General features: G+C 43.5%; 3 protein-coding genes and 1 pseudogene across 3 annotated transcripts; 3 read left to right on the top strand and 1 right to left on the bottom strand.

Moving 5' to 3' along the window:
• Window positions 1-412: 412 nt before the first annotated feature.
• Window positions 413-3,677, top strand: LOC125719869 (kelch-like protein 10; annotated as a pseudogene).
• A 1,927-nt stretch (window positions 3,678-5,604) lies between these two features.
• LOC125719867 (kelch-like protein 10) lies at window positions 5,605-8,284 on the top strand. The gene is made up of 5 exons (XM_048994665.1): window positions 5,605-5,776; window positions 6,077-6,249; window positions 6,802-6,892; window positions 7,073-7,562; window positions 7,922-8,284. Exons 4-5 carry the CDS (start codon window positions 7,146-7,148, stop codon window positions 8,282-8,284), a joined length of 780 nt encoding a protein of 259 aa, XP_048850622.1. The 5' UTR covers window positions 5,605-5,776; window positions 6,077-6,249; window positions 6,802-6,892; window positions 7,073-7,145.
• Window positions 8,285-12,919: 4,635 nt separating this feature from the next.
• LOC125719952 (zinc finger BED domain-containing protein 4-like) lies at window positions 12,920-14,706 on the top strand. The gene is made up of 2 exons (XM_048994863.1): window positions 12,920-13,788; window positions 13,960-14,706. The coding sequence occupies exons 1-2, from the start codon at window positions 12,963-12,965 to the stop codon at window positions 14,355-14,357; spliced, it is 1,224 nt and encodes a 407-aa protein (XP_048850820.1). The 5' UTR covers window positions 12,920-12,962; the 3' UTR covers window positions 14,358-14,706.
• Window positions 14,707-18,653: 3,947 nt separating this feature from the next.
• LOC125719948 (kelch-like protein 10) lies at window positions 18,654-22,325 on the bottom strand. Its single transcript, XM_048994859.1, has 4 exons — window positions 21,562-22,325; window positions 20,584-21,198; window positions 20,094-20,243; window positions 18,654-19,925 (listed from the first exon to the last, which is right to left on the bottom strand). Exons 1-4 carry the CDS (start codon window positions 22,165-22,167, stop codon window positions 19,638-19,640), a joined length of 1,659 nt encoding a protein of 552 aa, XP_048850816.1. The 5' UTR covers window positions 22,168-22,325; the 3' UTR covers window positions 18,654-19,637.
• Window positions 22,326-23,572: the final 1,247 nt, after the last annotated feature.

Raw genomic sequence — 23,572 nt, 5'->3', positions numbered from 1 at the left:
TAGATTTGTCCATACATTACGCCAATGTTATAGTGTGAATTCTAAACACGTTGTTATACATGAGGCCCCAGGTGAGCTATAATGTTCATTTACCATTTCTATTATTATAGCAACTTATTGTCAGGAAGAAGTCATCGCTAAAGAAAAAAATCTCACTCCTCATTTTAGCATTATTAGCATATATGGGTCACAGATACTCACCGGAAATAGGTGCTGCAGCCACACAAAATAATTTTGTGGACTGTGAATTTAACACCGTTGACCACAATGACCGCGTCGCAGAGCGCTCCAGTCTGCCGCAGGTCATTGAAAATGCCGAAAGCCTCGGACATTATTTCCCGCTCCATGTCGTAGCTGTTCATTTCCTTAGAAGTGGATTGCGCGTTCATTTGTCTTGCTTATATATCCCGAAATGGTCAGCAAAGACGTGTACGTCGATATGGTAACAATAAGTTCTAGAACGCAAGCGCTCCGCTTTTGCGTCACGGTGTATGTTTATATTTGTTTTTAAATCTGCATTATTGTTGCAGAATTAAAAAAAAAAACACACATTTGGTGAATTTATACTGTTCGTATCTCAGAATTTAAGTTGTATTTTCATTATTATGCATCTATGAATCTCCAAATCACAAATTACCCTAATTAAAACACCAATTAATCTTAATTAATTCAAGACAAAAATTTGATTAATTTTAAAAACAATTAAGATTTATTGGTGTTTTAATTTGGGGAATTTTGTTATTGTTATTCGCACAAAATACAAAATAATATATATATATAATCAAACTTTGTGCCACACAAATTTAGATTTAAAAATAAACAAATGTGAACAATTAGACGCATAGACTAGAGCTTATTGTTATCATATTGACGTACACGTCTTTGCTGACCATTTCGGGAAATATAAGCTCTGCGACGCGGTCATTGTGGTCAACGGTGTTAAATTCAACGCCCACAAAATTATTTGGAATTATGTGGAAACGGATGTACGCAACGTTTTCGTGCGTACGCACCGTTTATACATGTGACTCCTGGTCCCTAGTTCTGAGGCACCTATGTGATAGTATGGGGTGGGAGGTCCCTAGATCTGGTCGAATTTTATTTCGGAGTTCCTGGTTCAAAAGAGTCAGAAAACACCTTAGTTCATGCTCTCTGAAACACCCATATTTCTTAAACAAGTCACATGTGGATTGTTTTTCAGAGCTCTGTTCGCCAGTGGCTGGAACGTGAAGGGGAAAGATGAGTACATCATCCCAGGCATTTCCCCAGAAGCCATGAAGCTGGTCATTGACTACGCCTACACGCACTCCGTGCTTGTCACGGCCGACAACGTGGAGAGCCTCCTGGCGGCTGCTGATCAGTTGAATGTCCTGGGTATCATGCAGCACTGCAGCAACTTCCTGCAGGACCAGCTCTGCCGTGACAACTGTGTTGGAATTTTTATAATCGCCGACGTCTACCACCTCAGCGAGCTGCGCGAGTCTGCGTTCTTCTTCATGTTGAAGAATTTCAAAGAAGTGGCCAGCTCCTCAGAGGAGTTCCTACAGCTCACTCTAGAGCACCTTAGTAGTATTATTGAAGAGGATGAGCTGAACGTTAGCCAGGAGGAGGTGGTGTTTGAGGCCATCCTCCGATGGATTGGGCATGAGCCTTCCAGCCGCAACTGCCACATTGCTGTGCTGTTGCCCAAGGTGAGTATAATGATACACTGTTCTCACTGACATGTGGAGATAAGAATAGAACGCTAACTCAGTGAACTCCCTAGTCCTTAATACTGTATCTAGAGACTTAACATCCATTTCCATGTTCCATAAGTCTACAACTTAGGCTTCCAAGTATTACAAGTGGCAGTACAGTCTAACAAGCAAACTGAAAACATGAAGTACTGAAATGTCTTAAATCAAACAAGTGTTAAGACATATCTGAGACTTTCAAAGTAAATGGCTTCAGCTAAAGCATTATGAAAATGAGAAATTTGGACTTGATGTTGTATCCTTTGTTAAAATGGCACCAAGGAACTCATGGGAATTCTCTCCATCTGGTTTCCTGTGTAGGTCCGGCTGGCTCTAATGAATGAAGATTACTTAATGAGGAATGTGATAAACAATGATCTTGTAAAGGCCAGTAAGGAGTGCAGGCGCATTGTCAGCGACGCCTTGAAGCCCGTGTACGACCTGGACATCACCGGTCCACCCCGGTCTGACTTTGAAAACCCGCTGACCCGGCCACGCCTGCCATCCGAAATTTTGTTGGCCATTGGTGGCTGGACTGAAAACCCAGCCAGTCAAATCACGGCATATGACACCCGAGCCGATCCCTGGGCAGATATGACGTTGGAGCACGAGACCCCCTGTCCTACCATGGGTAGGTCTATTTATATGGATTTGTTTATTTCATTGGGGGGACTGACGGATTAGTCTGCTCCAGCAGCGTGCGGAGGTTCAGTCCTTTTACGCGGACATGGGACCAGGTGGCCCCAATGCAGACACGACGCTGCTATGTGAGCGTGGCTGTGGCTGATGGCTACATATACGCCTTTGGCGGCTTTGATGGCCTCACGCGCCTCAACACATCAGAGCGGTACGACCCGGCATCAAACAGCTGGACCTTCATCCAGCCCATGCAGGAGCGGAGGAGCGACGCCAGTGCCACCACACTGCACGGCAAGGTGGGTCAATGGGGGGAATCTGGCTGCATTTAATCTGGGGTGAGCTCCAGGTTCACTACAGCCGTGTACTGGATAAATGTTTATGGAAGGTGGATGGATTCAACATGCATTAACCAAATGTCCATATACTCTGGATCTCCATTACTAATCCTATACAGCAGTGTTTCCCAACCCCATCCATAGAGACCTACAGACAGTCCATGTTTGGGCTCCCTGTGAATCCTCTGGCATGGAGCTGTGAGGGAGCAAAAACGTGGAGATTCTGCAGGTCCCAGAGGACCGGATCGGATAACACTGATATACAGCATAAGTGTCTTCATGTTTACAATGGTTTTCCTAGATATATATGTGTGGTGGCTACAATGGAGATACAACCGTCCCAACCGCTGAGTGCTACGACCCGGTCACTGAGCGATGGACCACTATAGCCCCAATGAGAACTCCCCGGCATGGTGTTGGAGTCATTTCCTACAAGGATAAAGTCTATGCAGTGAGTGACTCCTTTCATGTACCTTATACAGATATAGTTATATATAAGTCAAATGTAGCCAATGGGAGGTTCTAAGGTTCTTCCCCAATGAGTTCATGACTTTGGGAATGTTGCTGTTTGTCTGTTCCTTTAGTGTCCAAGTGCTGACTTATATTTGGTGTCTCCCAGGTTGGTGGTACATTCCAGTACCGGCATTTACGGAGCGTGGAGGCCTACGACCCGGTCACTAACCGCTGGCAAGCTGTGAAGCCTATGCATAACACACGGAGTAACTTTGGTATTGAAGTAGTAGATGACCTGCTGTTTGTCGTGGGCGGCTACACTGGGTCCAGAACCACGAAAGTGGAATGTTTTGATGCCGAGACAGGCACCTGGTACGCCGCCCAAGACATGTGCTGCTCCCGAAGCAGTCTGAGCTGCTGCGTAGTGCCTGCACTCCCCAGTATGGTGGAGTAAGCTGCCCCTCGTAAGCCTCTGATTTCCACGCTGGAGATGCCATCAACCTCCAGGTATGTGTAACTTCAAGGGTTAGGTTCATTTATTTTGGTTTTACTTTTAGTTGTTTTGGTATGTTCTTTTTCTAATTAGTTTATATATATATATATATTCACATTTGCATATGTGTGGTGTGTCAATCATAAAACATATTTCACCACTGAAATATGTGACCCTCCAACACAAAACTGTATGGAAGTCGCATGGCCGTAGTTTTAGATATTTTTTGAGGATTTTCTTGTGCTTTTTCATTTTTCACCCAAGTGTACAGTTTTCGGACAGTTACTAAAAATAAACAATGTACTAACTTACTTGTACTATTAGAGCATTTATTTAAACTTTATTTTACCAGGTACGTTAACTGAAAGCCAGTTCTCACTGCTTTATGTGATATTCGGCAGAAATAGCAGATAACGCATCGGAACTTCCTGGCACTGTTGCCATCCCCGTGTTGCCACGTAATTGTAATGGACGCTGTAGGAGAGGGGAATAATGTCGTGGGAGAGAGGAAGAGTGGTTAAAAACACCCTAAATGCGTGTAGAACAACAAATGAACTGTCTTCTGTTGATTCTTGTTTTTTTATATATCACATTTCCAAGCCTCCTCCTTTGTCTGGGCTTGGGACTGGAAAAGGTGACCCCAGAGAGACACTCTGGCAGAGTACATATACACAGGCTGTGCTGGCTCACAGAACGAGTGGATCATCATCATTTTGGTCAAGGTTCTCTATGTAAGATTCTGCAACTGAGGGAGCTGACTTGAATGAGTAAGCAGCTGATGTGGCAAAAAGTTGTACACAACTGCACTGGCTATAGATCTAGCATCTCCTCCCTCCAACTCAACAAGTCCCAGAAATGCTGACACAGTTGTCTGTTTGGTGTCACTAAAGTACCTCATCACAATCCCCAGGTACTTAGAAACACTTAGAAACATCTGCGGACTGATCGAGGAGGAGGTTGAAACGATGCTCACCCACATCTGAGACCAACCTTTTTATAAAGTATGGTGCTAGATCACCATTAATCATTTCTGTACACTTTGCCCTGTGCATTCTGAAGTGGGTAGCAGCAGTGGAGTCTGAGAAAGCAGCTCTACATGCTTCTCCAATGCCATCACATGCCAGCATAGAACAGTGTTCAGCAATAGCTAATGCCATGGTGACCTCTGCCGTTTTTGCAGAATCAATAATTTTAACATTTAATGGCAGTGTGGTTTGGCTGGAACTGTTATAAGGCTTTGCCTTTTGAGTATGTTTTTGGGTTGTCATGTGGCTCTGCAGTCGTCTGCCCTTCACTCTCCTCTACGCTACTGCTGTGCTAACGAGCAGTGCACATGTAGTCACAACTGGCTATAATATGTAAACAGCAGAAAATATAATAATTTTTACGATGACCTGGGAAGGCGTGATGACGATTTACTACAAAAAGTATATGAAAGAATTAGCATTGCCAAAAAATGTTGAAGCGTACATCCAATTTCAGGTACTGAAGTAAACTCCGGAAAGAATACTATTTGACCGGAGACGTACTCTCGTCGTAGAGAATAACTTTGAAGAAAATGCCGTTAAAACATCACAGAAGCGCGCGATGGACTGCCTTATTTACATATAGCTAAAGAAATATCTAAATGAAAAATAACATTAACCCATAAATAAATATTTTTTTACGAAAGTATTATCATAATTATGTTAAGACATGAAAATGCGAATGCGATTATGGTTCTGAGAAGAGCTTTAGAAGGGGGCATGATGAACGTTTAGCGTATGTGACAGAGAGGCGCACACAAAGTGGACGAGGTAAGTGACTGAGGCTGTGAGTCAAATCGGTAGTTTATGCCATTTATTGCAGTCATTTATTTTAGACGTAAAATAAAATATTTTAGACGTAGAATAATTTAAATTTCGGTGAAAAAAATAAATAAAAAATAATTTAAAATTTTTTCCCGCCCTAAACAAGCCAGTGGCGGGTTCGCGCATGCGCAATTCATTTGCAGTCTGGGCGCGGAGAGATAAACATCTGCTCTGACTGCAGCTGGATGGGACTGCTGCGTGAGGACTGTTCGCCTGTGACTGCTTTGAGACGGCAGAGGAGCCCACGGCAGCGCCCGCTGCTCGGTGAGAAGAGTAAGAACGACGTCGCTAGTCGCTTATTTGAAAACGAGTCACTAGAGGCGTCTAAGAACTCGCTAAATATAGCGACAAAGTTCCTAAGTCGGCAGCACTGAATTCAGCACCCACGAAATAACTTTGTGTGGCTGCAGCCCATATTTCCGGTGTATAGCTGTGACCCATATATGCTAATTATGCTAAAATCAGGAGTGAGATTTTTCTCTTTAGCAATGACTTCTTCCTGACAATAACTTGGTATTGTGATACAAATGTCCTGAAATGGAAAATTAATATTAAAGCCCAACTTGTCCCTAGTTCCGAGGCTCTTATGTGATCATCTGTGTTGGAAGATCCCTACTAGTGTCCTGCATTGGGACTGGGATCCCGCGGGACCCAACGGAGATCTCGCGGGAGCGGGCGGTTTTAAGGTTGACGCGGGCGGCTAAAAATGGACAGCGGGTCCAAAGACTTTTGGCAGGATTGAGAATGTAAGTACTCCGGTTTCCCCCCACAGTCCAAAAACATGCTGAGGCTAATTGGACTTGCTAAATGGCCCGTAGGAGTGCATGTGTGAATGTGTCCTGCGATGGTCTGACCCCCCATCCTGGGTTGTTCCCTGCCTCGTGCCCATTGCTTCCGGGATAGGCTCCGGACCCCCGCGACCCAGTGGGATAAGCGGTTTGGAAAATGGATGGATGGATGGATGGATGGAGGGAGAATGTAACTGATGTAATTTATTTTGTGTTATATATTCGTGTTTGTTCTGATCCATCGTATTAAATTGTGATGTTCAGCTTGTTTAAATGTATGTCTTTAAAATAAGGTTCAGGGTTCTCTTATGTTTTTAAGGTGCTCTTGTTTATAGTAATGTGATATTTGAACATTTCTTGTATAGGTTTGGTTTTTGTTTTTTAATAACTCTGCAGATATTTGCACATCTGATTAGTTTGAGAGACTTTTGTTGAATTTGTTTTATTTGTTTAGTTCTTGTTCTGTTGGAATAAAATATTTAATGCACATGAACTCTTTTCTTCATACAGTGTATCCGTTAATGGATCTGCGGGTCTGGGCAGGATTGGACAGAAATATTGCGAGAGTGACAGACACGGTCAGCAGAAGCGGACAGTAATGGTAATAAATGCGATCGCAGGAGCGGGATTAAAAAACCAGTCCCGCGCAGGACTCTAATCCCTGCCTCTGGTGGATTTTCATTTGGGAGTTCCTGGTTCAAAAGAGTCAGAAAACCCCTTATTTCACCCTATCTGCAAAAGCCATATTTATTAAATAAGTCACATGTGGATTGTTTTTCAGAGCTCTGTTCGCCAGTAGCTGGAACGTGAAGGGGAAGCGTGAGTACATTATCCCAGGCATTTCCCCGGAAGCCATGAAGCTGATCATCGAGTACGCCTACGCGCACTCTCTGGTTGTCACGCCTGACAACGTGGAGAGCCTCCTGGTGGCCGCTGATCAGTTTAACATCCCAAGCATCATGCAGCACTGCAGCAACTTCCTGCAGGACCAGCTCTGCCTTGAAAACTGTGTTGGCATTTTTATAATCGCCGACATCTACCACCTCAGCGAGCTGCGGGAGTCTGTATTTTGCAATGTCTTGAGGAACTTCAAGGAGATCGCCAGCTCCTCGGAGGATTTCCTACAGCTCACTCTAGAGCAACTTGATGACATTATCGAAAAAGATGAGCTGAACGTTAGCCAGGAGGAGGTGGTGTTTGAGGCCATCCTCCGATGGATCGCACATGAGCCTTCCAGCCGCAATGGCCACATTGCTGTGCTGTTGCCCAAGGTGAGTATAATGATACACTGTTCTCACTGACATGTGGACATAAGAATAGAACGCTAACTCAGCGAACTCCCTAGTCCTTAATACAGTGTCTAGAGACTAAACCTCCATTTCCATGTTCCATAAGTGTACAACTTAGGCTTCCAAGTATTACAAGTGGCAGTACAGTGAAACAAACTGAAAACAAGAAATACTGAAATGTCTTAAATCAAACAAGTGTTAAGACATATCTGAGACTTTCAAAGTAAATGGCTTCAGCTAAAGCAATATGAAAATGAGAAATTTGGACTTGCTGTTGTATCCTTTGTTAAAATGGCACCAAGGAACTTATGGGAATTCTCTCCATCTGGTTTCTTGTGTAGGTCCGGTTGGCTCTAATGAATGAAGAGTACTTAATGAGGAATGTGATAAACAATGATCTTGTAAAGGCCAGTAAGGAGTGCAGGCGCATTGTCAGCGACGCCTTGAAGCCCGTGTACGACCTGGACATCACCGGTCCACCCCGGTCTGACTTTGAAAACCCGCTGACCCGGCCACGCCTGCCATCCGAAATTTTGTTGGCCATTGGTGGCTGGACTGAAAACCCAGCCAGTCAAATCACGGCATATGACACCCGAGCCGATCCCTGGGCAGATATGACGTTGGAGCACGAGACCCCCTGTCCTACCATGGGTCAGTCTATTTATATGGATTTGTTTATTTCATTGGGGGGACTGACGGATTAGTCTGCTCCAGCAGCGTGCGGAGGTTCAGTCCTTTTACGCGGACATGGGACCTGGTGGCCCCAATGCAGACACGACGCTGCTATGTGAGCGTGGCTGTGGCTGATGGCTACATATACGCCTTTGGCGGCTTTGATGGCCTCACGCGCCTCAACACATCAGAGCGGTACGACCCAGTATCAAACAGCTGGACCTTCATCCAGCCCATGCAGGAGCGGAGGAGCGACGCCAGTGCCACCACACTGCACGGCAAGGTGGGTCAATGGGGGGAATCTGGCTGCATTTAATCTGGGGTGAGCTCCAGGTTCACTACAGCCGTGTACTGGATAAATGTTTATGGAAGGTGGATGGATTCAACATGCATTAACCAAATGTCCATATACTCTGGATCTCCATTACTAATCCTATACAGCAGTGTTTCCCAACCCCATCCATAGAGACCTACAGACAGTCCATGTTTGGGCTCCCTATGAATCCTCTGGCATGGAGCTGTGAGGGAGCAAAAACATGGAGATTCTGCAGGTCCCAGAGGACCGGATCGGATAACACTGATATACAGCATAAGTGTCTTCATGTTTACAATGGTTTTCCTAGATATATATGTGTGGTGGCTACAATGGAGATACAACCGTCCCAACCGCTGAGTGCTACGACCCAGTCACTGAGCGATGGACCACTATAGCCCCAATAAGAACTCCCCGGCATGGTGTTGGAGTCATTTCCTACAAGGATAAAGTCTATGCAGTGAGTGACTCCTTTCATGTACCTTTTACATATATAGTCATATATAAGTCATATATAGCCAATGGGAGGTTCTAAGGTTCTTACCCAATGAGTTCATGACTTTGGGAATGCTGCTGTTTGTCTGTCCCTTTGGTGTCCAAGTGCTGACTTATATTTGGCGTCTCCCAGGTAGGGGGTACATTCCAGTTCAAGTATTTACGGAGCGTGGAGGCCTACGACCCTGTGAATGACCGCTGGCAAGCTGTGAAGCCCATGCACAAGACACGCAGCAACTTTGGACTCGAGGTGGTAGATGACCTGTTGTTCGTGTTGGGTCGATATAGATCACAATTAAAGTTTGAGTCTCTTCATTTGTCCAAGCATCCATTATTATTACTTATGTTTTACGTTGGTTGCTACTGTTAATAGAATGCCAGATGTATGTTGTATTTACAAGGCAGGTTATTTGCATAACCAGTCAGCAATAAATACATTTGCAAGTACCATCCCAAAGTACTGATGTACTCGAGGTATCTTGGTACTTTTGGTACTGGGTCTTGACCAGAAGTCAATGGAAAAGTAGTGAATACCTGCTAATTCCAGTGTTGAATCTCCAAACCGTTGCTGAGTGGAGGTATAACACCACACACCAAAGAACACACACTGCTGCAGAGCGTGCTTTGGGCATTTAAAAGATGTAATTCTGGTGCCCACACAAGTACTTGATGCCACATTCCAATAACGAAGGAGACAAGAGCAGGTATGAGGACAAACTAGTAAGGGGTTTATTAAAGGGAAACGGGAACAGGCAAAATAAAGCAAACTGCAAGGGGTCAAACAGAAAGTACGACTACAAACGGGAAACATCACTAGAGTGCTAACACACACTAGGGCGACATCAATGACCAGACTCAGGAGTACAGGGGTGGGAGGTGCTCTTATACACCACTGACGAGGAGCAAACGAGATGCATCTTGTGTGAATCACACGAGGGCTGCAACGAGAGGTAAGACATGATCAGGGAGAAAGTGAAGGGGCAGGAATGCAGGGCGTGACACTTTGGAGCTGTAAGGTTTTCCCCCTGAATGCTGCACAACATTGCGATAGTTATTTTATTGAAACATATTTCTGACCGCCTCCTCCATAAGTTCTTTTAGGGCTTCTTTTCAGAAGCGTTACTTCCCTTTCCTATTGCTGCTCGCCATTGTGTCTTGTTTACAAGGAAGCAACATCACATTCTGAGCCCATTTTTATATTTTCAAGAAACAGGTTAATTTATTTTGGTTGTTTTAGTATGTTCTTTTCCTAATTAGTTTTTATATATACAGTCAGGTCTATAAATATTGTGACATCGACACAATTCTAATCTTTTTGGCTCTATACACCACCACAATGGATTTGAAATGAAACGAATAAGATGTGCTTTAACTGCAGACTTTCAGCTTTAATTTGAGGGTACTTACATACAAATCAGGTGAACGGTGTAGGAATTACAGCAGTTTGTATATCTGCCACCCACTTTTTAAGTGACCAAAAGTAATGGGACAATTGGCTGCTCAGCTGTTCCATGGCCAAGTGTGTGTCATTCCCTCATCTAATTTACAAGGAGCAGATAAAAGGTCTAGAGTTCATTTCAAGTGTGCTATTTGCATTTGGAATCCGTTGCTGTCAACTCTCAATATGAGATGCAAAGAGCTGTCACTATCAGTGAAGCAAGCCGTCATTAGGCTGAAAAATAAAAACAAACCCATCAGAGAGATAGCAAATACATTAGGTGTGGCCAAATCAACTGTTTGGAACATTCTTAAAAAGAAAGATCGCACCGGTGAGCTCAGCAACACCAAAAGAGTTGCAAGACCACGGAAAACAACTGTGGTGGATGACCGAAGAAATCTTTCCCTGGTGAAGAAAAACCCCTTCAGTACAGTTGGCCAGATCAAGAACACTCTCCAGGACGTAGGTGTATGTGTGTCAAGGTCAACAATCAAGAGAAGACTTCACCAGAGTGAATACAGAGGGTTCAACTAAAGATGTAAACCATTGGTGAGCCTCAAAAACAGGAAGGCCAGATTAGAGTTTGCCAAACAACATCTAAAAAAGCCTTTACAGTTCTGGAACAACATCCTATGGACAGATGAGACAAAGACAAACTTGTACCAGAGTGATGGGAAGAGAAGAGTATGGAGAAGGAAAGGAACTGCTCATGATCCATAACATACCACATCATCAGTGAAGTATGGTGGTGGTAGTGTCATGGCGTGGGCATGTATGGCTGCCACTGGAACTGGTTCCCTTGTATTTATTGATGATGTGCCTGCTGACAAAAGCAGCAGGATGAATTCTGAAGTGTTTCGGGCAATATTATCTGCTCATATTCAGCCAAATGCTTCAGAACTCATTGGACGGTGCTTCATAGTGCAGATGGACAATGACCTGAAGCATACTGCGAAAGCAACCAAAGAGTTTTTTAAGGCAAAGAAGTAGAATGTTATGCAATGGCCAAGTCAATCACCTGACCTGAATCCGATTGAGCGTGCATTTCGCTTGCTAAAGACAAAACTGAAGGGGAAAAGCCCCAAGAAGAAGCAGGAACTGAGGACAGTTGCAGTAGAGGCCTGGCAGAGCATCACTAGGGATGTAACCCAGCGTTTGATGATGCCTGTGCATTCCGGACTTCAGGCTGTAATTGACTGCAAAGGATTTGCAACCAAGTATTAAAAAGTGAAAGTTTGATTTATGATTGTTAATTTGTCCCATTACTTTTGGTCCCTTAAAAAGTGGGTGGCAGATATACAAACTGCTGTAATTCCTACACCGTTCACCTGATTTGTATGTAAATACCCTCAAATTAAAGCTGAAAGTCTGCAGTTAAAGCACATCTTGTTCATTCCATTTCAAATCCATTGAGGTGGTGTATAGAGCCAAAAAGATTAGAATTGGGTCGATGTCCCAATATTTATGGACCTGACTGTATATACACATTTGCATATGCCTGATGTGACAATCATAAAACATATTTCACCATTGAAATATGTGGGATCGATTTTACTGTTACACTGTACTTTTCTCACGTGGAGGCTGGGGAGGAGCCAAGGGAGTACTACTTAAGGTTAATTGGTTAATTGTTGAATAATGAAAGGTTTGGGTGAACGCATGTAGACCTCACTCAATGGGTGCGTTCGATTTGCATTAGGTCTGTCTGCAGCTGACGTGACGTGGAGCGCCATCTGCCGGCCGCTGCAGGGGTGCAGTATAAACTGACTGCAGCCAAGTCGGACAGCCTCTGTTGATATTATACAGATTACAGATTGATATTAGTAATATTAGTAATAAAGAGTAGTTTTAATACAATTCATTTGTGGCTATAAGGGATTTTCTGACATCTGTTTAATATGCTTACCTCTTACAGATTTGAAGAATACCGGTTGAACAAAAGCATCACAAATGAACCACAATCTCGCAATTCCTGGACAATAGTGTCGGGCATTACAGCATGAGTCATCCACAGCAGAAAGCTATCACCAATGCAATACTCTCCGATATGATTATTGATTGCAACTTGCCCCTGTCTATTGTGGAAAACAAGAGTTTTAAGCACTTTCTGACAGTACTTGACAGCAAGTACACCCCAATGTGTCGCAGAACACTGACATCAAAAAGAGAGAACCTCGCTGAAGAGAGACGTTCAAAATTAAAAACTCAATTGAGCAACACTGACCATGTTTCAGTCACTGTGGACATTTGGTCTGACCGAAAGATGAGGGGATTCCTGGGTGTCACTGTGCACTGGATAGAGAAAGAGGCAGATAGGATACAGCTAAAGTCCAACCTTTTGGCCTGTGAGCGCTTCAAAGGCTCACACACAGCTGAAAGAATCTGTGACCAATTTGAGTCAATATGTGATGAATGCAACATTAAAGATAAACTGGACTACATTATTAGTGATAGTGCTGCTAACATGCGGAAAGCATTCACTGTGTGCTTCCCCAGTGAACAAGATGATGACGATGATGGAGATCATCTTGATGACCCTGAGCTCTGGTGTGACTTAACCCTGGAAGATCAGCAAACAGTAGACGTTGCCATGGCAAAGAAACAGCGCTTGCAGTGTTTTGCGCACACTCTTCAGCTGGTGGTGGGAGACGGTTTGAAAGAAACAAAAGTGGTATCTCCTCCTCTTTCAAAGTTATCAAAACTCAGCTCACTGCTGCACACAAGCACAACATTCAAAGATGTGTTTAATGCTGAATTTGGGGAACAGAAAGGCATCCTTGCTGCAGTCACCACAAGATGCAACTCAACACCGAGGCAAGTGAAGGCAGTTCTCCAGTGCAATCATGTAAAGCTCTGTGCTATTCTAGAAAAGGCTGGGCACAGGGAGTTGTCATTCACAGCACGGGAGTGGAATCTGTTGAAGGAGTTGGTGGACATCTTGAAGCCATTTGGAGAAGCAACTGATTTGACACAGGGGGAGAAGGTCATCACAATCAGTGCTGTTGTTCCATCCGTCTTGTCCATCAACCACCACCTTGAGAAGCTGAAGCCCCAAGTCTGTTTCCTGAGCAGCCTGGTCAGAAGTCTCCAGGCATCCTTGAACAGAAGATTTCTTGGAATCTTCATCAACGTGAAAATGGCCGGGACACAAGATGGGGTCACTGCTCCCTTTTCAGATCCAGTCTACCTCAAAGCAGCTGCCTTGGATCCAGCCTTTTCTCTGTTGTGGGTGGAGCCCCATGTCCTGGTCAATCGTGACGTCAAGGCAGAGGTGGCACAACGAGTTAAAGGTAAATGTTACAGAGTCTAATGTAACTTTTTCCCTTATAATCTGATCTAATTGACTGCAACAATAATTAAGTGTTCTGTAGTATTTCAGTCTAACACACCAACTGCATCACCAACACAAATGGTAATAAGGACTCTATTGTTTCTGCTATTGTTTTTACATGTTTTGCCAGAATTGATCCTGCAAGATGCTGCAGAGACTGAGCAACCTGTGCCTTTTGTTGATGAGGAAGAGCAAGAGGACCTCAGAGAAGAAGGGCTGTTTGCTGCATACCATAAGAGGCAGAAGAAGGATGTTGGCACTACTCCATCACTACAGCTAAGTCACTACCTTGATATAGCCGAAGGACAGAACGCCCTTTTGTTCTGGGCATTGAACATGAAGACTCTTCCTTCACTGTTCCGAGTGGCCATCAGAGTCTTGGCAGTGCCTGCCTCCAGTGCTCCAGTGGAGCGAGTTTTCAGCCATGGTGGCATTATACTACGTCCGCATCGTGCACAAATGACTGACAGACTTTTGGCCAATTTGGTCTTTTGCAAATGCAATGCAGCAAAGGGCTCTGACATATAAAGAGCACAGCCCTGTTCATTGTTATGTTCATGTATTTATGTTTCTCACATGTAAACACACACACACACACACACCCATAAACACACAGACAATATGAGATGAGATAAACGAGATGAGAAGTAAAGGACAGGACAAACTGCTGTGGAACTACTTGAAATGCAATATGGCATGGAAATACAATGTTAGCACTTTTTGTTCAAATAATTACAGTTGCACTTGTTTTTTCAAATGTGTTTATTTTGTAAAGGAGTGGTTTAAAATGAAGAATATTCTTACAAAATATGAGTTAAATGTTAAAAATGACTGGTTAATAGTGCAATGTCAGCACTATTTTTTTCTGCAATTTCAATTGCACTTGTTTTAATAAATTCAGATTTTAAAAGCATACATGATCGGTGTAAATATATTATTACTCTGTAGTTGAAAGGACTCGAAACTCAAACTGCAGGACTTAGGACTTGACTCGGGACTTGAGGGCAAAGACTTGAGACTTACTTGTGACTTGCAAAGCAATGACTTGGTCCCACCTCTGGTACTGTGTATAGCAGCCCAGTATCAAAAGATAGCTGCCAAGAAAAATGATCAAATACATGTATTTCAAGGATTCAAAGTTTTTATTGTCGTGTTCATGTCAAGTTCTTACTTGAGCAGAGTTCCACCGGAAATACGTCTCTCCATAGGTTAACACGTGATCTCAACTCTGGGATACAGCGAATACCACTGATGGCACTTGACTTGAAAATTCTCATAAATCACTGCTGGCACTGTCCTATTCAGTCTCATTCTCTATTGTCAAATTCTTTAGCGTTTTGACGTTTTGAAATGAATGTCGAGGAGATGAGATTGTGAAATTCAAAAGGTAGCATACCTCTCTACAAAGTGACACATCGGGACTGATTATGCCTTTTCACTCGCTCTCAAGTCCTCCTGATGTTTTATTTTAAACATTTATCAATTTAATTGGCCGCAAATTTCATGATTAAAATCTTCTACGGTAACATTTCTTATTAATCAGTGCTGACATTTTTATATTATGGGGGATGGAGCATGGCGATTAACAAACTGCACTTTGTCTCCGAGCACTTTGTGGAGATTCGCTGTTCAAATCGAGTCACTAGCCCCCTCTACTGGCGGTTTAGCGTTGCTTCAGAATGATTTATGGTAGACCGGCGAATACAGTCAGCTTCAGCCTAGTGGTCGATATAGACCTCAAACTGATTTCTATGCAGCCACGAATATTAACACATTAATACGCAGATACAACCCCGTGACTTTGTCGTTATATTTAGAGATTTCTTAGACGACGAGAGTACGTCTCCGGTCAAATGGTAGTTTACTTTAGTACCTGAGATTGGATGTACGCTTCAACATTTATTGGCATTCCTAATTCTTTCATATACTTTTTGTAGTGAATCGTCACCCAGGTCCCAGGTCTTCGCAAAAATTATTATATTTTCTGCTGTTTACATATTATAGCCAGTTGTGACTACATATGCACTGCTCGTCAGCACAGCAGTAGCGTAGAGGAGAGTGAAGGGCAGACGACTGCAGAGCCACATGACAACCCAAAAACATACTCAAAGGGCAAAGCCTTATAACAGTTACAGCCAAACCACACTGCCATTAAATGTTAAAATTATTCATTCTGCAAAAACAGCATAGGTCACCATGGCATTAGCTATTGCTGAACACTGTTCTATGCTGGCATGTGATGGCATTGGAGAAGCATGTAGAGCTGCTTTCTCAGACTCCACTGCTGTTACCCACTTCAGAATGCACAGGACAAAGTGTACAGAAATGATTAATGGTGATCTAGCACCGTACTTTATAAAAAGGTTGGTCTCAGATGTGGGTGAGCATCGTTTCAGCCTCCTCCTCGATCAGTCCACTGATGTTTCTAAGTGTTTCTAAGTACCTGGGGATTGTGATGAGGTACTTTAGTGACACCAAGCAGACAATTGTGTCAGCATTTCTGGGACTTGTCGAGTTGGAGGGAGGAGATGCTGGATCTATAGCCAGTGCAGTTGTGTACAACTTTTTGCCACATCAGCTGCTTACTCATTCAAGTCAGCTCCCTCAGTTGCAGAATCTTACATAGAGAACCTTGACCAAAATGATGATGATCCACTCGTTCTGTGAGCCAGCACAGCCTGTGTATATGTACTCTGCCAGAGTGTCTCTCTGGGGTCACCTTTTCCAGTCCCAAGCCCAGACAAAGGAGGAGGCTTGGAATTGTGATATATAAAAAAACAAGAATCGACAGAAGACAGTTCATCTGTTGTTCTACACGTATTTAGGGTGTGTTTAACCACTTTTCCTCTCTCCCACGACATTATTCCTCTCCTACAGCGTCCATTACAATTACGTGCATATTGCACATTATACAAATGAGGTGATGCCATCATTTACAGACTTCTAGCGACTTTTGGGGCAGCCAATGGCTGCTTTCCTTGCTGAGGGGATGGCAACAGTGCCAGGAAGTTCCGATGCGTTATCTGCTATTTCTGCCGAATATCACATAAAGCAGTGAGAACTGGTTTTCAGTTAATGTACCTGGTAAAATAAAGTTTAAATAAATGCTCTAATGGTACAAGTAAATTAGTGCTGTATTTATCGTTAGTTACTGTAATGTTCCGTTGCTTTATTTGTTTAATTGTTCAGTCTGTGAAGAAGACATTCAAGTAAGAACTGCATTGTACTCTGTACATGACAATAAAAACTCTGAATCCTTGAAATACATGTATTTGATCATTGATCTTTTTATACTGGGCCACTATACACAATAGTTTATTTTTCCACTACTAACAGTTTGGATCAGGAGTTGGTTATTTTAAAAGAAGTATTGTGCATGCAGGTGATTTTTGTATAGATTTATCTGCACCCTTCTGGCAGTGCTGCCATCGCAGTGAAGTCTACCAGGAATAGAGGCTGTCCGACTTGGCTGTAGTCAGTTTATACTGCACCCCTGCAGCGGCCGGCAGATGGCGCTCCACGTCACGTCAGCTGCAGCCAGACCTGCCCTAAGTCGAACGCACCCATTGAGTGAGGTCTACATGCGTTCCCCCAAACCTTTCGTTATTCAACAATTAACCAAAATTAACTTTAAGTAGTACTCCCTTGGCTCCTCCCCAGCCTCCGCGTGAGAAAAGTACAGACTAACAGTAAAATCGATCTCAGATATTTCAATGGTGAAATATGTTTTATGACTGTCACACCAGGCATATGCAAATGTGTATACTGTATATAAAAACTAATTAGGAAAAGAACATACCAAAACAACCAAAAGTAAAACCAAAATAAATTAACCTGTTTCTTTAAAATGTAAAAATGGGCTCAGAATGTGATGTTGCTTCCTTGTAAACAAGACACAATGGCGAGCAGCAATAAGAAAGGGAAGTAACACTTCTGGAAAGAGGTGGTCAGAAATATGTTTCAATAAAATAACTATCGCAATGTTGTGCAGCATTCAGGGGGAAACCTTACAGCTCCAAAGTGTCACGCCCTGCATTCCTGCCCCTTCACTTTCTCCCTGATCATGTCTTACCTCTCGTTGCAGCCCTCGTGTGATTCACACAAGATGCATCTCGTTTGCTCCTCGTCAGTGGTGTATAAGAGCACCTCCCACCCCTGTACTCCTGAGTCTGGTCATTGATGTCGCCCTAGTGTGTGTTAGCACTCTAGTGATGTTTCCCGTTTGTAGTCGTACTTTCTGTTTGACCCCTTGCGGTTTGCTTTATTTTGCCTGTTCCCGTTTCCCTTTAATAAACCCCTTATTAGTTTGTCCTCATACCTGCTCTTGTCTCCTTCGTTGTTGGAATGTGGCATCAAGTACTTGTGTGGGCACCAGAATTACATCTTTTAAATGCCCAAAGCACGCTCTGCAGCAGTGTGTGTTCTTTGGTGTGTGGTGTTATACCTCCACTCAGCAACGGTTTGGAGATTCAACACTGGAATTAGCAGATATTCACTACTTTTCCATTGACTTCTGGTCAGGACCCAGGACCAAAAGTACCAAGCTACCTCGGGTACGTCAGTACTTTGGGATGGTGTGTTTATTGTTGACTGGTTATGCAAATAACCTGCCTTGTAAACACAACATACATCTGACATTCTAATAACAGTAGCAAACAACGTAAAACATAAGTAATAATAATAGGTGCTTGGACAAATGAAAAGACTCAAACTTTAATTGTGATCTGGTTAGAATAACAGATTCAACAAGATGTGGATAGCATGGAAAGAAATAAAAGACATATAAAGTATTATCCATAATATATTATAATATATTAGGGCTACATGATATGGGAAAAATTTCAAATATCACAATATGATTTTGTAATAAACATTGCAAAATTTCTACAGCAAAAATGGAGTTTACATATCTCATAAAATCATTTGGGAATGATTTTAACAGCAAGGATAAAATATGAGTGGTTCAGAAAGCATACGTTGAGCTCATGCAAAGTTTGACATTTACTTGAGGTTACTAGGGTTGGGTACCATTCACATTTGAACCGGTGCCAGTATCCAATGGTATTGGGGTGCGTTTCCCAAAACCATAGTTGCTAACTATGTTAGCAACTTGCGTGGTTCAAACTATGGAAGTACGACTCAGGTGTTTCCCGAAACCATAGCTCGAACTACGCAGGTAACGACACTGCGGACTTATGTAGTACGATGCATCGTTAAATTATGCAGGTGTTTCCCGAAACCATAGTTCAAACGAACGTTCGCAAACACTGTCGTTAAGTTGCGTAGTTCCGGGTAAATACGTCAGCCATGGTGGAAAATGCAGTCTAATAAGGGTATAGTCACCGTGTAAGCCAGAAATGTAAAAATTTTTAACATCTAATAAGGAATAATTTAGCTCTACAATCACATATAATGTGAAGTTGTCTGAAAATGTAGTTTGAAACATATTTGTTGTGTTGGTTTCTGGTCATACGTACGGTACCTGTCTGTAGTGAGCAATATGGAGAATTCTCAGGAAGTTAGACCATTGATACTATAAAGTTTGTTAGTTTTTGCTGACCAATCAGCGCTGGAATCACTGTAGTTCGGACAAGGGTAGTCCCAACTAACTAACATGGTTCAAACTTTGGATGTTGGATAGTTTGAACTACCATAGTACGATGCATCGTGAATGTTAACTTCCGTCGTTGTTTGCGAAACGCACCCCAGATTTTTACTGAGTTTGGTACCCAACCCTTGAGGTTACACGTTCCTGGAGGTGGATGGCTTCATCTCCTGCGTGGAAATCAGAGGCTTGGGAGGGGCAGCTTACTCCACCATACTGGGGAGTGCAGGCACTACACAGCAGCTTAGACTGCTTCGGGAGCAGCACATGTCCTGGGCGGCGTACCAGGTCCCTGTCTCAGCATCAAAACATTCCACTTTCGTGGTTCTGGACCCAGTGTAGCCGCCCACGACAAACAGCAGGTCATCGATCACTTCAATACCAAAATTACTCCTCGTGTTATGCATGGGCTTCACAGCTTGCCAGCGGTTAGTGACCGGGTCGTAGGCCTCCACGCTCCTTAAATGCCGGTACTGGAATGTACCCCCTACCTGGGAGACGCCAAATATAAGTCAGCACTTGGACACCAAAGGGACAGACAAACAGCAACATTCCCAAAGTCATGAACTCATTGGGTAGGAACCTTAGAACCTCCCATTGGCTATATATGACTTATATATAACTATATCTGTATAAGGTACATGAAAGGAGTCACTCACTGCATAGACTTTATCCTTGAAGGAAATTACTCCAACACCATGCCGGGGAGTTCTCATTGGGGCTATTGTGGTCCATTGCTCAGTGACCGGGTCGTAGCACTCGGCGGTTTGAACGGTCGTATTACCGTTGTAGCCACCACAGACGTATATCTAGGAAAACCATTGTAAACATGAAGACACTTATGCTGTATATCAGTGTTATCCGATCCGGTCCTCTGGGACCTGCAGAATCTCCACGTTTTTGCTCCCTCACAGCTCCATGCCAGAGGATTCATAGGGAGCCCAAACATGGAATGTCTGTAGGTCTCTATGGATGGGGTTAGGAAACACTGCTGTATAGGATTAGTAATGGAGATCCAGAGTATATGGACATTTGGTTAATGCATGTTGAATCCATCCACCTTCCATAAACATTTATCCAGTACACGGCTGTAGTGAACCTGGAGCTCACCCCAGATTAAATGCAGCCAGATTCCCCCCATTGACCCACCTTGCCGTGCAGTGTGGTGGCACTGGCGTCGCTCCTCCGCTCCTGCATGGGCTGGATGAAGGTCCAGCTATTTGATGCCGGGTCGTACCTCTCTGCTGTGTTGAGGCGCGTGAGGCCATCAAAGCCGCCAAAGGCGTAAATATAGCCATCGGCCACAGCCACGCTCACATAACAGCGGCGTGTCTGCATTGGGGCCACCTGGTCCCATGTCCGCGTAAAGGGGTTGAACCTCCGCACGCTGTTGGAGCAGACTAATCCGTCAGTCCCCCCAATGCAATAAACAAATCCATCTAAATAAACAGACCCATGGTAGGAGAGGGGGCTCTCGTGCTCCAGTGCCACATCTGCCCAGCGATCGGCTCGGGTGTCATAAGCTGTGACTTGACTGGCTGGGCTTTCAGTCCAGCCACCAATGGCCAACAAAATTTCCGATGGCAGGCGTGGCCGGGTCAGCGGGTTCTCAAAGTCAGACCCTGGTGGACCGGTGATGTCCAAGTCATACACGGCCTTCAAGGCGTCGCTAACAATGCGCCTGCACTCCTTACTGGCCTTTACAAGATCATTTTTAATCACAGTCTTCATTAAGTACTCTTCATTCAATCGAGCCAGCCGGACCTACACAGGAAACCAGACGGAGAGAATTCCCATGAGTTCCTTGGTGCTATTTTAACAAAGGATACAACATCAAGTCCAAATTTCTCATTTTCATAATGCTTTAGCTGAAGCCATTTACTTTGAAAGTCTCAGATATGTCTTAACACTTGTTTGATTTAAGACATTTCAGTACTTCATGTTTTCAGTTTGCTTGTTAGACTGTACTGCCACTTGTAATACTTGGAAGCCTAAGTTGTAGACTTATGGAACATGGAAATGGATGTTAAGTCTCTACATACAGTATTAAGGACTAGGGAGTTCGCTGAGTTAGCGTTCTATTCTTATGTCCACATGTCAGTGAGAACAGTGTATCATTATACTCACCTTGGGCAACAGCACAGCAATGTGGCAGTTGCGGCTGGAAGGCTCATGCGCAATCCATCGGAGAATGGCGTCAAACACCACCTCCTCCTGGCTAACGTTCAGCTCATCCTTTTCAATAAGACTACTAAGGTGCTCTACAGTGAGCTGTAGGAACTCCTCTGAGGAGCTGGCCACTTGTTTGAAATTCTTCACCATGAAGAAGAATGCAGACTCCCGCAGCTCGCTGAGGTGGTAGACGTCGGCGATTATAAAAATTCCAACACAGTTGTCACGGCAGAGCTGGTCCTGCAGGAAGTTGTTGCAGTGCTCCATGATGCTTGGGATATTCAACTGATCAGCAGCCGCCAGGAGGCTCTCCACGTTGTCGGCCGTGACAAGCACGGAGTGCGTGTAGGCGTAGTCAATGACCAGCTTCATGGCTTCTGGGGAAATGCCTGGGATGATGTACTCATCTTTCCCCTTCACGTTCCAGCCACTGGCGAACAGAGCTCTGAAAAACAATCCACATATGACTTGTTTAAGAAATATGGGTGTTTCAGAGAGCATGAAATAAGGTGATTTCTGACTCTTTTGAACCAGGAACTCCGAAATAAAATTCGACCACATCTAGGGACCTCCCACCCCATACTATCACATAGGTGCCTCAGAACTAGGGACCAGGAGCCACATGTATAAACGGTGCGTACGCACAAAAACGTTGCGTATATCTGTTTCCACACTCATGTCGAAATGTATAAAAATTAAACTTTCCGTAATACTACGTACATTGACACAGCAGCTCCAGACATGGCGTACGCACATTTCTGCTCGGTGTTGTAAACGGACGGCACCCAGTGAAAAATCATTGCTACTGTGGTTCTTACAGTCATGACGCTGACTTTATCCAATACACAAACATTAATTCTATGTTGTTAACAAATGTACGGCACTTGATCTTAATCAATTTGTAACAATAAAACGGCGCAAAATATTACCAAACTATTACAACTACCATAGCAGCTCTTGTGTTATTGGAAGAGATAGTTTATGAAAGAATGAGTAGAGAGCGCGTATTCAGGGATCATAGTGATTTCTTGGCCCATGATGATGACTGACTTGTAAGTCAATTCAGATTTCCAAGAGCAATCATTTTGGAGCTGTGTGCTGAACTGGGGCCAGCATTACAAAGGCAGACGATGAGGAATTGCACTATACCTATTCCTTTACAAGTTCTGTCCACTCTCGGGTTCTTAGCTACAGGTGCTTTTCAGTGAGAACTTGCGGACCGATCGTGCATAAAATTTTACGCTAATTGGTATTTATGAAGGGAATGTGCGGCGTTCTGTGCTTATGCACAGTTTTGTGCATCTGGATTTTTAATTTTTTTTGCGTACGCACATTCCTAGATTTGTCCATACATTACGCCAATGTTATAGTGTGAATTCTAAACACGTTGTTATACATGAGGCCCCAGGTGAGCTATAATGTTCATTTACCATTTCTATTATTATAGCAACTTATTGTCAGGAAGAAGTCATCGCTAAAGAAAAAAATCTCACTCCTCATTTTAGCATTATTAGCATATATGGGTCACAGATACTCACCGGAAATAGGTGCTGCAGCCACACAAAATAATTTTGTGGACTGTGAATTTAACACCGTTGACCACAATGACCGCGTCGCAGAGCGCTCCAGTCTGCCGCAGGTCATTGAAAATGCCGAAAGCCTCGGACATTATTTCCCGCTCCATGTCGTAGCTGTTCATTTCCTTAGAAGTGGATTGCGCGTTCATTTGTCTTGCTTATATATCCCGAAATGGTCAGCAAAGACGTGTACGTCGATATGGTAACAATAAGTTCTAGAACGCAAGCGCTCCGCTTTTGCGTCACGGTGTATGTTTATATTTGTTTTTAAATCTGCATTATTGTTGCAGAATTAAAAAAAAAACACACATTTGGTGAATTTATACTGTTCGTATCTCAGAATTTAAGTTGTATTTTCATTATTATGCATCTATGAATCTCCAAATCAC

Source organism: Brienomyrus brachyistius, chromosome 24, assembly GCF_023856365.1.
Source record: "Brienomyrus brachyistius isolate T26 chromosome 24, BBRACH_0.4, whole genome shotgun sequence".
Taxonomy (NCBI): Eukaryota; Metazoa; Chordata; class Actinopteri; order Osteoglossiformes; family Mormyridae; genus Brienomyrus; species Brienomyrus brachyistius.
Note: the sequence above shows the minus strand (reverse complement) of the source record. Positions and strands in the feature narration are given on the sequence as shown.